Genomic DNA, 14732 nt, shown 5'->3' on the forward strand with positions numbered 1-14732 from the left:
TATATGTATACCGAGTTTTGTCTGCCTATGTGAAGGTGTGTATAAGCTAACATATCATTTTTTTTATGAGTTGAAAAAAACTACGTCACTTTAATGAATTAAGAAATACTAATTTGTAGCAAATTACAGTTATTAAATAAATATTACATTTAAAATATCACTAAGGTTTAAAATAATGGGTTTTAAACTGAAATCTATCCAATTAAAAAAAGTGATATTTTAAATTTTAACTATATGTTAGCAAAAACAAAATATTTAAATATGTAAATATTATATATGTCTACCAAATAAATATACAAAAATGTGATCTTACTAGCATTATAGGTCCAATTTATACTTTTTCAATTGCATGTTTCCTATTAAGTATGACACTTTATTTTTAACCATTTTTAATATTTTCAGCTCAACTGTCAGGAAGAACAAAAAGTTTTTAAAACTTTAGCTAGAAAACAAAATCAATTAAGTTATTGATATGGGAGATAAGATAGATTTTTATACACAATATTATGCAATTTCAACATAGAAACCATTTTTAATGTTTAAAATTTCTATTAAAAAAGCATTTTTATTGATTTATAGAGAAGATGGCTTCAGGTATAAATTAAATAAAAACAACTTTTTTGCAAGTGTTTTATTTAAAAAAAAAAGGAGTCAACAATAAAATTCAATGGGGAATTGAGTACAATTATTCCGTCATTATGCTCTGTCCGTTCAAAAAATTAAAATGTTTTATGGCAAACGGACGTTTATCCAAATCATCACTCTGCATCTGTTGTCTTGGTAAAACAGCACCTTACACATGTAACGATAAGTAGAAGTGATTTCTAAATAATTAATGTTAAACAGAACGTATTTTATTTGTAAATATTAAATATTAATACCCTGTATGCATAGCGTCAGTAAATGCATATGACAATGCAGAATCCAAGAACTGGACGTTGAGTCAACATTAATTTATTAATGCCTAAGTATCAGGAATTATTTTGTTTATTTCACAGCATTCCAAATTTTTTCCTTTTATATTCACATGAAACATTTACACTTTTCTTTGAGCAAACTCAAGTAAACATATACTCGTAAATATATACACACATACATTGTTACAACTGTAAACCATAAAACACTGATCTACACCAGGATCCCAAAGTCTGAGTCAGTTAATTAAGAAAAGTAAATTAACTTTGTGACATGTACATGATGTGCAATATACAGTATTATTGTCACTTCTGATTCCAAATGAACTAGTGAAATGATCAACTAGAAGTCAAGTTATTATTTGTTGATCCTACAACCTGGATAGGACAAGACTTTTGTCAGTGTGTGTATTAAAAGATAGCAATAACGTTGACAACACTTTGACATTTGTATTTAAGGCTCTTTTTTTGTAGCTGTTAAATTTAGAAACATTTAGTTACCTTACCTTTTAAAAGCATGTTACATATGTTCATACATAAATACATACATTTTATGTATAGGTGTAAGAATGTACACTAAAATCTCTTTAACCTGCACAATAATTTAATAATTAAAGAATAAATAAAAAAAAGTTGTGCCTTAGTTGTGGGTTTAATGTATGACTCAGAATTTAAGACCCTGTTGTATTCTAACACATACTGTACCATTATGTCCATATTGGGTTTCGCGTCCATGCAGACTTGTTGAATTCCTGTTTTTTTTGGGGGGGTGGGTGGTCCAGTGATCTTTGGAACTGAATGCTTCAACTATTTTAAGAATTTTATTCAAATTTTGGACCCCTTGAGTCCTCTTTCCTACTACAAGTGCAAATTGGAAGCTAATAAGGGTCATGAGAGCATGATAACTGCACGGTCTTCAATATTCATCATCTAATTCACATAATTACACCAAATTTAGGACTTGTTCACAATTTGACCTAGTTCAAGTGCAGGAAAAAATTAGCACATTTAAATGTAATATTAATAATAAAATACTAACTAAAATTGGCTATGATCTAATTAAGTGATGTTTAATGTAATATTGCACAAGGTGTTTCCTGGAGCAAGTCGGACTCTTGAGTTGATCTTTGAATTTTTTTTCTATGCTTTTTTTTTTTTTTTTGTAAAACACACAAAGTGAACCTGTAAGATAAAAACTAACGTTTTTGACCAGGAAAAACTACAGCCATACATTACTTCCTACTTTAACTAAAGATCCTACTTTTGGAAAACTTAAATTTTTTACCTCAAAAAAATTTAAATTTCCGCTTAATTCTTTTCTTCTTTAGTTTTTCACTAAAGCTATGTGGCTAATGTAGATACCAAGTAAGAAAAGCCTATAGCTAGTCACGTGTTGTTTACATACCGCTATGCTATATGATGAATGAAATTCCACTCACCTACACTTATCTTCTTGGTTTAGACACTGATCTTTCAGTGACATAATGACTTGCAACTGTTTGTCACACCCTAACATGCTAGCTCGCTAACTTCCTAACTTAAAAAAACAAACTGAAATTAGTGGACAGGTAAAGTTACATTAGGTGTTAGAAATTCAAGCAGCTGTTGTGTATAAAAAATAAATATGTACTATTATAAAGTACTGAATCCCTGTTGAACAACTAACAGAACAAAGTGGCAAAATAAAGTTTAGCAGAGGGTGTGGTGTAAAGGTTAACAATAAAGAACTTGTTTTGTAAATATGCACCTATTCTGGTATTTTGTTAAACGTTTTATTTTATTTTTTTCCCACGTGATATTGCTTTTCTGGTTTTGATTTAAGCAGTACCCCGATGCTAAACTGCTAACTATAAGCTTCCATTAGTTGTTAGCAACATTAGCCTTCATAGCTCCAAACAAACAGGTTTTAATTTTCTACATCGTCCAACCTTTTCTTTAATGGCACAACCATATGAAATTTTATCATCATGATCTGACACTACTGTGATGAAGGTAAAAGGAGAGCACTGTAATTAATCGTGATGGTAATAGTGATGTGAGGGACCTGTAGTGCATGATGGGAAAGTATCCTGAATATTGGTGTGTGCTGAGTCTTCAGTGCAGAAAGACGATTCGGTTTCTTCCTCTTATGCTAACACACGCAACACAGGAAGAGTTTTGCAGCAATACCGCTTTGAGTTCAGTCAGTCATACTGGTGACTTCACCTCTGACCAGTTCAGTTCAGTTGGGCCAGGTCACATGAGCAAAGAAGGGATGTGATTTGATGTCCTCCACCCCTCCTACACCTGCACCCAGTCTCTCTACAGGGTTATACTGCAGCAACTATACACACATACACACATATATGCACACACATATTAACTCCTTAATCTCATCAGGACATGTTCAAACTGTATACACATATACACACATACTAAACAGATAAAGTACGACTCAACAGAAAGAAAGGAGCAAGGAAGAAAGAGAGAAAGAGGTGTACAAAGAAATGTAGGGTAGGAAAAAGGCAAACAATAAAGCAATAGAAAAAAGTTAAAAAAAAAAATTACCAATAGGAAAAAATATATATATTTTCCTTAATGCAAAAATAATCAAAAATTAAATTGAAATTAATATGAAGAGAAAGCAAATAATTACATACAGAGAGAAAGAAAAAAAATCAAGAATTTGTAGGAGAGAGCACGGAGAGAAAGAAAGAACAAAGAAAACAAATGGAAGAAAGAATGAATTAAAATAACTGACAAAATGAAGGCAGTAAAAAAATAAAGAAAGAAAGGAAGAAAGCAGAGGTAAAATGGGAAAAGAAAGAAAGAAAGAAAGAAAGAAAGAAAGAAAGGAAGTAAAATAAATAAAGAGAAAGAAAAATAATTTTTTCTTTCTTCCATTTTTTCAACTTTACTCATTTTAAAAAAGAAGGAAGGAAGAAAAGAAGAAGATGGAAAAGAAAAGAAAAAAAGAGAGAAAGATGATGAGGGAAAATTGGAAATTAAGAAAAAAAAAAAAAAAAGAAAAGTAACCAAAAAAGCAAAAGTAAGAAGTAATGAAAATGAAAAACTGAGCAAAAAACAAACAAACAAAAGAATGAAAAAAAGCAAATGTAGGGAAAAGAAAAAAATGAAAGAAGGAACAAAAGGCAGAATCAGCTAAAAAAGATCAATTTAATCTCATTTCCAATACAAACATGGCATATTGCACATTTATTCACATTTTATTTTTGCCACACACACGCACACACACACACACACACACACACACACACACACACACACACCTGTTCCAGCAGAGACCTGGCCTCCTCTGACACGAAGTCTGGAATGTTCAGTGACGTGTGTCTGCTGATACCAGCGGGGTGGCACTGCTGAAGAGACTACACACACACACACACACACACACACACACACACACACACCAACTAACATAAGCTAAAGAAGGATTTTACATCATATTTATAAATGCAAATAGTAGTTATCAATTTCATTAAATCTCAAAAATCTCTTAAAATCTCAATAAATGTTCACAAAGTTACCCCCCAAAAAACAAAAAAATCATGGATATAAGTTAATTAATAATGTAACGCAATCTTCTTGTCATGACCATATATGGACTTAAGGACACGCCCACAAGAAAATATAATTCATTACATTATAAACATTAATGAAGTGAACACTTTTATATAATGTTTTTTTTTCAGTTATGCTCTGTTCCTCTCTGTGTGTGTGTGTGTGTGTGTGTGTGTGTGTGTGTGTGTGTGTGTGTGAGTGATCTCAAGGGACTTGAGAGTAAATCTAATGTCAATAAATATCACGTTATGGTTGTAAAAGCTGCATGAGGGTGAAAGTGACTCTGTGTGTGTGCGTGTGTGTGTGTGTGTGTGTGTGTGCGCACATGGTCCATTTGATCGTGCTTGAAGAAAAGTAGCTCGTCTTCAGTTCAGTCACATAGCTGCGGGCAACAACACTCGCTTTATCACACAAACATCTTGTAAGTGTGTGTGTGTGTGTGTGTGTGTAGACAAAGACAGACACACCAAACAAAAAGAAGAAAGCATGCAAGTTGTGGAAGGAAAGTAAGTAGGGGTAAAAGGAAGGAAAAAATATTAAAGCATGACAGCAGACAAAAAAAAAGAAAGAAAGAAAGAAAGAAAGAAAGAAAGAAAGAAGGGTAAGGAGGCGATGAAGATTCCTGGGGTAACTGATGTTCTATAAAATGCTTGAGGATGTGGAAGAGGACCCGACTGAGAACTTCCTCACCTTTCCTGTTAGAAGCTCAAAGAGAAGCGCTCCAAGACTCCACCAATCACACGCTGCCGTCTCCTCCGAAATCCCGCCCACTTCTGCATGATTGACAGGTGAAGTGTGAGAAAGGTGGAAAAATTATTATCTGTCATTAAGTATATATATATATATATATATATATATATATATATATATATATATATTTTAATTTCTTATCTGACTCTGTTGTTTAGTAATAAATTTAGTAGTGTTATAGCTTAATTAATTACAGCAGAGAGAGTGTGAGAGTGTGTGGGAGTGTGAGAGTGTGTGAGAGTGTGAGAGTGTGAGAGTGTGTGAGAGTGTGTGTGAGAGTGTGTGAGTGAAAGATAGAGACGTTTGGGACTTGAACCTGAGAGCTTTATTTAAATGGAAACTCATTTTCTTGTCTAGTCTGTTTGTTTCTTCTCAAGGAAGCAACATGTAAATGAAGTGTATTGGTCTCTCACACACACACACACACACACACACTTACACACACAAAGAGGAACAGAAGGCCTGTTTCTCTAAAGCAGGTGATTTACATAATAAAACGGCCAACAACTCCTATCACACACACACACACACACACATGCACGCACACACACACGCACACACACACACGCACGCACACAGAGCCAGATCTCTGCGTATCAGTTTGAGCACTCAAGCACGCAGTGAACGTCCAACCATGACTGGACAAACACTACTAGACAGACAGACAGACAGACAGACAGACAGACAGACACGCAAGGGCTCGGCTTCCCTCCAAGAGTAGTTAGGCATGAACAGGTAGTCTTTACTCTCTCAGCCACACACTCACACACACAGTTCAGTGATTCCAGACTAAACGTCTGTTTATTGACCCTAAACACATCTCTGACTGGTTTACACACTTCTCATCACTCGTAAACTGCGGCAGCCCGAGTGTGCAGCCTTCGCCTCGGACAACATGAAGTTGATGGGCTCTCACACGTGATCACGCGACTAGCATACAACACACACACACTACACACACACACACACACACACACACTACACATACACTAACTCTGCTTACAGAAATGTATCAACACTTCTTATGATTAGTTGCTATAAATCAAGACCTTTGTGGCTGATTTGGTGTTTAAACTGGCAACCCTGTCATTAACTCTCAGCGGGAGAGCGGGGGCAGCGGGACTCCTGCCCCTGTGGGCCCCCGGGAGCAAAGCCTTTAGTCATAACTCTGTGGAGCTCAAGGTACCAGTGAGTACGCTACACAGCATACACACACATGTATTTCACACTCAGTGTTCAAATATAGTTCAAAAAAGTAGTGTTTCAGTTTAAAACTGAAACTTATGTAAAAGAAAAAAGAATGAAGGAAAGAAAAACTAAAATGGAAATATTAGTCTGAGTGATAAAAAAGTGATAGATAGATAGATAGATAGATAGATAGATAGATAGATAGATAGATAGATAAAGTAACGGAAGGAAGAAAGAGAAAAAAGACAAAGAACATAGGTAGATAAAAAGAAATAATGACTAAATAAATGGAAAAACAGATGAGAGGAAAAGGAGAGAGAAAGAAAAGAAAGAAGATGAACTAAAAAAACAAAAAAATGACTAAGTAAGCCAAGAAAGTAATAAAGAAAGAAGGAAAATATAGGTACGCACAGAGAGACATAGACAGATGGACAGAGAAAAAAAGATGGATAGAAAGGAAAGCATGGAGAAAAAAGTAAGGAAAGAAAAAATGAAAATAGAGAATGGACAGGCAGAGAGACAGGCAGAGAGACAGGCAGATAGACAGGCAGATAGACAGGCAGATAGACAGGCAGACCCTGTTTAATGTGCAGCTTTTTCTGGACAACGTAAGCATGTCTCTCTGCATCTGTCTGTCTCATTCCCTCACTGACTCTCTCTTTTTCTGTGTGTGTGTGTGTGTGTGTGTGTGTGCGCGCCTCAGATCAGACACAGTTGCTCTAAATGAAAGCACCCCTTCTGTACTGCAGCACTTTATTTAAATAACTTCCTCCTCTAGCGCTGGCGGTGGTTATTAATCAGATAATACTTTCTGAAACAGAAAAAAAAAAAAAAGGAAACTTTTAGTTCGCGATATCTTAACTTTGTAAACGTCGCTGCATTCACCACGTCAAGTGGAAATAACTGTAATTAGCAGCTTTACGTCGTCGTCAAGCTCATAATTAGCAGCCCGGGGGAACAAATCCCCGAGAGGCAATAAATGACAGCGGGTCACGGCGGCGAGGAGAGGAGCGTCAGGACTTAATAAACAGTCGAGTGCAGTTTGGTGTACCTTCTCCGGGGAGAGACGTGAAGGTGTTGCGTGCGTTTCCATGGAAACGCTGGCTCTCACGGTCTGCTGTCAGCGTGACGTGACATGGACGAGCCGAGGCAACATCGACCTGATTTACATACGAGTCTGTTTTTAGATTAACTTTCCTTCCTTTACAAGATATAGAAAGTATTATTGTAAAGTAATTAATGTGAGTTTTAATAAATAAATCAATACTTCAGCTTTGATCTATTTTCAGGTTGTGGCTCATCGTGGAGACGAGTTACTTCCTGTTCTGTTGTCATTTAAGCTGTTTAAAGTCCTTAACTCACAAACTTTTCACTCCTGCTGTGTGGTGTGTGTGTATGATGTGTCTATGATGTGTGTATGATGTACTTGTCCTTGGATTCTGTGTTTTACGGGTTGCAGTGTTCCACTGCCTGTCGTTGGGGGGTCAGTTCTAAGCCTTCAGGGCTTCAGTGGGGACACCAGATGGCCCACAAGCCCCTCGAGCAATGAGTCTAGTAGAGCCATCGCCTGGAGCTACACAGGCCCCGCCTCCAGCTGTGGGCGGGGCTTCGCTGCTCTCTCTTCCTCCCTCTCTCTCTCTCTCTCTCGGAGGTCGGAGTTAAAGGCACGATGAGAGCTCGGTCTCCCCCGCAGGCTCCGGCTGCAACCGAGCAGCACGGCTTCCTACGCGAGATGTTGTGACAACGCGGTGTACGCGATCCTGCTCAAATCGAGCCGAGCTGTACCTGTGTGTGTGTGTGAGTGAGTGTAAGTGTGTGTATTTGTTGTGTGCGTGTGTGAAAGACAAAAAGAGAGCAAGAGATGAGGGGTGGCTCAGGGTGATATCACACAAGCACACAGAAGACTTTCAGCAAGGTCGAGTGTCATCACAAAGGATTAATGTCTACGAGACTCCAGGGAAGGAAAGCATTATAGCATAGGACAAACAAGACAAGACGAGAGAGAGAGAGAGAGAGAGGGAGGCGGGGGCAAAAGAAGAGAAAGAGGAAACACCATATAAGAATGAATGGAAAGACAGAAAAATAAAAAAGAAGAAGACAAAACAAGACGAAAAAACATTCTGAGGAAAACGAGAGAGAGAGACAAAATGTGACAGAGGAAAGAAAAAAGGGGGAAATGAGAGGCATAAAGAGGGATAATAAAAGAGGAAAAAAGAATGAACCTGATAAAACAAGATTGTGAAAAATTACGGATCACAAATTTGGAAACCAGAGGGAAAATGGTTTGTAAAACAGACATAAAGACAGAAAGAAAGATGTCAGGAAGGAGTGATGGAAAAGGATGAATAGACAGATCTGGACCCAAGACGGACATTAATTAAACTAAAGGACAGATAGAGAGAGCAAGAGCAAGAGAAAGTAAGTGTAACCGTAGCTGATGAAGGGCGAGTGATAAAGGGAAATAGCAGGAGAGTCAGAGAGAGAGAGAGAGAGAGAGAGAGTGAGTGGACAGTCAGAAAAGAAAAACTATGAAAACCATTGGTGAGAAATGATTTTATCACATCCGAGTTCTAGTGAACGAGTTTCAGTAACCGAGTTGCAGTAAACACTTCCTTCCCTCACCCCATTCTATCAGTCGACAATCCGACGCAAGAGAACAACTTGGATCATCCTAATGAAAATGACCCGATTATAATCAGTCTAATGCTACTGGAACACTGCGTAGAACTGCAAACATATATTACACTTCAACACCAAATTATTACTATAACAGACACTTATGATGACTTTAATTACATTTATAGTAACTTAACTATAACTTTAAATGACAAATACCGCCTGCATTATGTCTTTAGTAACACATTGATAACAGTTTTTATGGTTTTACTTATTTACACTTTATGATTATGATTTCAACAACACTTTTGTATGACTTTAATTAAACTTATTACACCTTTAAGGACAAACAATAACTAATAAATTGTGACTTTAATGATACTTAGTACAACTTTATGGACACATACTATAACTTTAATGACTATTAATACTTATTGCCACTTAAAATGATACTCATTACTTTAATTACATTTATTACCACTTTAAAGAGACATACTGTAAACTATTAACAATTGAATACCTTAATGACACTTATTTCAACTTAATTGACACATACAACTACTCTAATGGCAAATTACTACATTAACGACATTTATTTGTATTCGAATGTTATTTATTATTTAATGGACACTTATTATTACTTTAAGGATGGACACTTATTACTATTAATCTATCAACAATTATTTCTCCTTATTATTACTTAAATTATACTCATTATATTAATGACAGTTTTTACAACTTTATGGACAGATACTATTTTGAACAACACATTACTTTTTTGCTTCTTTTTTGCTAGTGATAATTTAATGACTTATTTTTACTTTAACGAGATGCAGCACTTTATAACCACTTATTACTACTTGAAGGAGACGGTACTACATTAATGACACTTTTTGCTTTAACAACTTGCCTTACTACTACTGTATTGAGACATTTTATTACGTACGTTCAGAGCACTAATTACTGAATTATTACTACTTATTGTTGTACTTATTATTGATACATTTTGCTTGTTTGTTTCATGATGGATGGAAATGACCTTTACATGTTTTAAAAGTGTGTGTGTGTGTTTTTTTTTTTCTTTCTTTTTTTTTGGATGTACCATGTGCCACAGCGAGCCACTGCTTTGTTCAGTAAACTTTGAGTGAGAAGGAGCAAGTTCCTATATTTTGCATGTACATCCTCGGTTGGCGTGTGTGTGTGTACGTGTGTGAGGTGTTTTGCCGTAACAGCCACAGCCCTGAGTGTCACCGAAAGCCACTTCGTTCTGTTTCTGGCGCCTGAGAGGGAAGTGCTGGTCTCCTCAGACACAGACGAGTGGAGGAACAGGTGAGCCGTCTCACTTCCCTAAAGAACCGCTCTATTGTAGCCGTGAGGAAGCAGCTAACGGCGGGAAAAAACCACAGCAGAAGTGCCTCAAGACACGCACACGCAAATAAACACGCTCCCCCAGGCAAAACACACGCTCGTTTGTTCGGTTGATAGTTCTTCTTTACTTTAAAAAAAAAAAAAAACACTCTCGGATAGCTCTTGCGGTCTATTGAAATCAGCCACACGGCCGTCTCACACCTGGGTCCTGATTACATTTCTGGTTTAAATGGATTGAAAAATATTGCTTAGTCATTAGCTAGCTCGTACTAGCCTGCTATTCTGGGCTTGTTACAGGAGTTCACTGGATTAAAAAAAAAAACAACCACAAGATAGGCTCATACATATGGTTCATACTTCTGGGTTATCTAATTCTAAAGTAATAAATTAATGTTTTTAGTGTCAAACTATAATGGTGTTGGGTCGAGGTGAGATGGTAGGACTAACGTGGAAAGGCTAGCTAGCTTGTTAATTTAGCCATATCATAATTTTTTTTTTTTTTCCACATTAGATTTGTACATATTTATCTTCTGAAATTTGACAAAGTCCAGCTAATTTACGAGCAAATAATGAGAATTTATCTTAAACATAAAGAATTAAGGGTTAAAATAACTAGCTAGCTTGATAGTTAACCAGCTTAAATCAAAGCTAACATGACCATAGCTAGAAATTATTATATCTTGTGTTAATTAAGTACAACACAGGCCTTATATGTCAATAAAATGTTACTTCTTCAAGGATCCAAACTTTTAATCTGATAATTTTATTTATTTATTTATTTATTTATTTATTTATTTAGAGAAGTTGTAAGTTATCACCATTAGATTGTTGTAAGGAAGAACATTGAAGCTCAGATGTATGTTACATTAAAGCTAAACAACTCATCTTTAATCATTTAATGTAAAATTACGTAAGCATACGGAAACGTCGCATTTACGCTAATGTGTGTGTGTGTGTGTGTGTGTGTGTGTGTGTGAGTGAGAGAGAGAGAGAAAGAGATAGGAAAAAAATTGTGTTGGTGTGTGCATCATAAATTTGTCAGCAGACCATAAAAAAAAACTCTGCTGTACTTACAAACTCCAAACTAAAATCTCAGACAAGCTTATATTAATTAAAAATATATATACTATTGCTGTAGAAATCCCATGCAACCATTTCAAACCCAGAATAAAAAGAGAGCAGGAGGGCAAGGCGGGAGGAAAACTCCACACGAAGCTGAGTACTAAATTCAGCATGAAGGATTTAGAGAGGTTAGAGAAGAAATTGAGAGCATAAAGAGCACAGCAATTTAGTCATGTGGCGCCCTCTAGAGGACGATATAATAAACATGCTACGGACTTCTTAAAAAAAAATACTAAAAGTGAATTCGGTGGTCACAATAATTTTATGAAAATGTTAATGTAAAATTTCCATGCAACCATTCCAAAACAAGAATAAAAAGAAAGCAAGAGTGCATTGTTTTGTTTTTGTGGGGTGTTGGAGATAAATTGTCTCACAAAAACTACAAAAAATAAAATACATCCTATTATACAAATAATAATAATAATAATAATAATAATAATAAGTTAATTAAATGATTTAGTATTTATGGGTTCTTTCTGTTTTTTATCTTAAATGTTTATTTCATAAACCTTATCAGTTTTGACAGTTTTAAATAAATAAATGTAATTAAATTAATTACATGTAAAATAAAAAAGTTTAAAACCATTTTTAAAAAATGACAGGGAATGTTATCACTCATGGGATTATTTACTAATTATTATTCTGCTAATTTATTTAGTCAAATTAGCTTACAAAATAAAATCATTTAATTAATCGTTTTTTTTTTTTTGTATAAAAGGATGTATTTTATTTTTTGGACGTTTTGTGTAAGAGAATTTCCAGGTCTCACGGTCATGAAATTTTTTCAGAAAATCAAGTATTTCATTAACTCATATTATGCTATATACATCTTTATTCTATTTGTGTGTATTGGAACAAAACAAAAAAAGGAGGGAAAAAAGCATTCGACATGATGTCACACAAAACCCAAAAAATGGTCTGGATAAAATTATTGGCAACCTTAATTTAATATTTGGTTGCACACCCTTTGGAAAAAATAACTGAAATCAGTCGTTTCCTATAACCATCAATAAGCTTCTTACACCTCTCACCCAGAATTTTGGACCACTCTTCCTTTGCAAACTGCTCCAGGTCTCTTTTATTGGAAGGGCGCCTTTTCCCAACAGCAATTTTAAGACCTCTCCACAGGTGTTCAATGAGATTTAGATCTGGACTCATTGTCGGTCACTTCAGATCTCTCCAGCGCTTTGTTTCCATCTATTTCTGGGTGCTTTTTGAAGTATGTCTGGGGTCATTGTCTTGCTGGAAGACCCAAGATCTCAGACGCAAACCCAGCTTTCTGACACTGGGCCCACCACAACCCAAACCACACCACTGACACAACCCAAAATCCTTCGGTAATCCTCAGATTTCATGATGCCTTGCACACAGTCAAGGCACCCAGTGCAAGAGGCTGCAAAACAACCCCAAAACATCTTTGGACCTTCAACATATTTGACTGTAGGTACTGTGATCTTTTCTTTGCAGGCCTAATTCCGTTTTCGGTAAACAGTAGAATGATGTGCTTTACTAAAAAGCTCTATCTTGTTCTCATCTGTCCACAAGGCATTTTCAGATACTGATGCAGATACCGATGCAGATACTGATGCTCTCTGACCCTGCAGGACAGCTTGATATATTTTTTTTTTTACTTGTTTGGGGCTGCTTATCCACCATCTGGACTATCCTGCGTTGCAACCTTTCATCAATTTTTCTCTTCTGTCCACGCTCAGGGAGATTAGCTACAGTGCCATGGGTTGCAAACTTCTTAATAATGTTGCACACTGTGGACAAAGGGAAATCTAGATCTTTGGAAATGGTCCTGTAACCTTGAGATTGTTGATATTTTTCCACAATTTTGGTCCTCAAGTACTCACACAGTTCTCTTTCTGTTGTCCAACTTAGTGTGGCACACACAGACACACAATGCAAAGACTAAGTAACCTTCTATCCTTTTTATCTGCTTTCAGGTGTTATTTTTATATTGCCCACACCTGTTACTTGCCCCATGTGAGTTTAAAGGAGCATCACATGCTTGAAACAATCTTATTTATCCACAATTTTGAAAGGGTGCCAATAAATTTTGTCCAGCCAATTTTTGGAGTTTTGTGTGACATTATGTCAATTTGCTTTTTTTCTCCCGTTACAATACACACAAAGGAAATAAACATGTGTATAGCAAAACATGTATAAATGCAATACTTTTCTGTAAGAATTATTTGATTTTCTGGAAAAATTCCAGGGGTGCCAACAATTTTGGCCATGACTGTAAATGTAATTATGAATAATACATCAATTAGTCATAACATTACAACGCAAAATAATACGCCCAATATTGTGTCGGTTTCCCTTGTACCTCTGGGGCAGCTCTGGCCCATTGGTGTGTGCTGTAGCACCTCGACATTGGCAGCAGATCCTTTAAGTCCTGTGGGTTACTACCTCCATGAATCGGACTCGTTTGTATGGCACATTTCACAGCTCTACAATCCACCCATCAATTTAACCATCAAGTTATCCATTCAACCATTAATTCATCCATCAATCGATCCATTCAACCCAACTATGAGTCCAATCATCAAGCAAACCATCCATCCATCCATCCATCCATCAATCCATTCAACCCAACCATGAGTCCAACCATCAATTAAACCATCCAACCAACCATCAACTAAACCATGCAACCAACCATCAGTCCAACCATTCATTCAATCATCAAACAACCCACTTATTCAATTATCAAACAAACCATTCATCCAATTATCAAACAAACCATTCATCCAATTATCAAACAAACCATTCATCCAATCATCCATCCAATCATCCATCCAACCAAACATTTTGATTGAAACTTTTGTTACAATTATTGACTTGCAGATGGAGTCTTTAATGATTTTTCTGAAACACTGTGGGTTTTTAGTTGTAAAGGGCCTTTAACTTGTGATTTACATAAAAAAAATGCCTTCAAAATCAAACTCGAGACAGCTTGAGACTTGACTAACCTGGTGCACAGTACATCTTGGCGATGGCAGCAGGATCGCAAGACTCCTCCACTTCGGACCAGCTACAGAAGTAAGTCAACTCGACATGACCTAAAAGAAAGTGTGACAATAAAAAAAATGGAGAGAGAGAAAGTAAAGAGGTAAAGCGAGGGAGGGATGGAGAGGAAGAAAGCAAAAAAAAAAAAGCATGAGTGAGAGCAAAACAGAGCGCAAACAGAGAGAGAAAATGGGGCGGCTA

The 14732-nt window shown here is 36.1% G+C and overlaps 1 protein-coding gene across 1 annotated transcript in view; it reads right to left on the minus strand.

The window, feature by feature from the left end:
• Window positions 1-938: 938 nt before the first annotated feature.
• The window catches only part of rps6kc1 (ribosomal protein S6 kinase polypeptide 1), a 32381-nt gene continuing 18587 nt past the window's right edge, over window positions 939-14732 (minus strand). Inside the window, exons 13-16 of the mRNA XM_053482392.1 lie at window positions 14495-14584; window positions 5163-5245; window positions 4184-4279; window positions 939-3237 (exon numbers count right to left, since the gene is read on the minus strand). Coding sequence (XP_053338367.1) covers window positions 3136-3237; window positions 4184-4279; window positions 5163-5245; window positions 14495-14584 — 371 coding nt within the window. The 3' untranslated portion in view covers window positions 939-3135. The remainder of the gene's footprint in view (window positions 3238-4183; window positions 4280-5162; window positions 5246-14494; window positions 14585-14732) is intronic.

The sequence above is a fragment of the Clarias gariepinus genome, chromosome 2 (assembly GCF_024256425.1).
Source record: "Clarias gariepinus isolate MV-2021 ecotype Netherlands chromosome 2, CGAR_prim_01v2, whole genome shotgun sequence".
NCBI lineage: Eukaryota > Metazoa > Chordata > Actinopteri > Siluriformes > Clariidae > Clarias > Clarias gariepinus.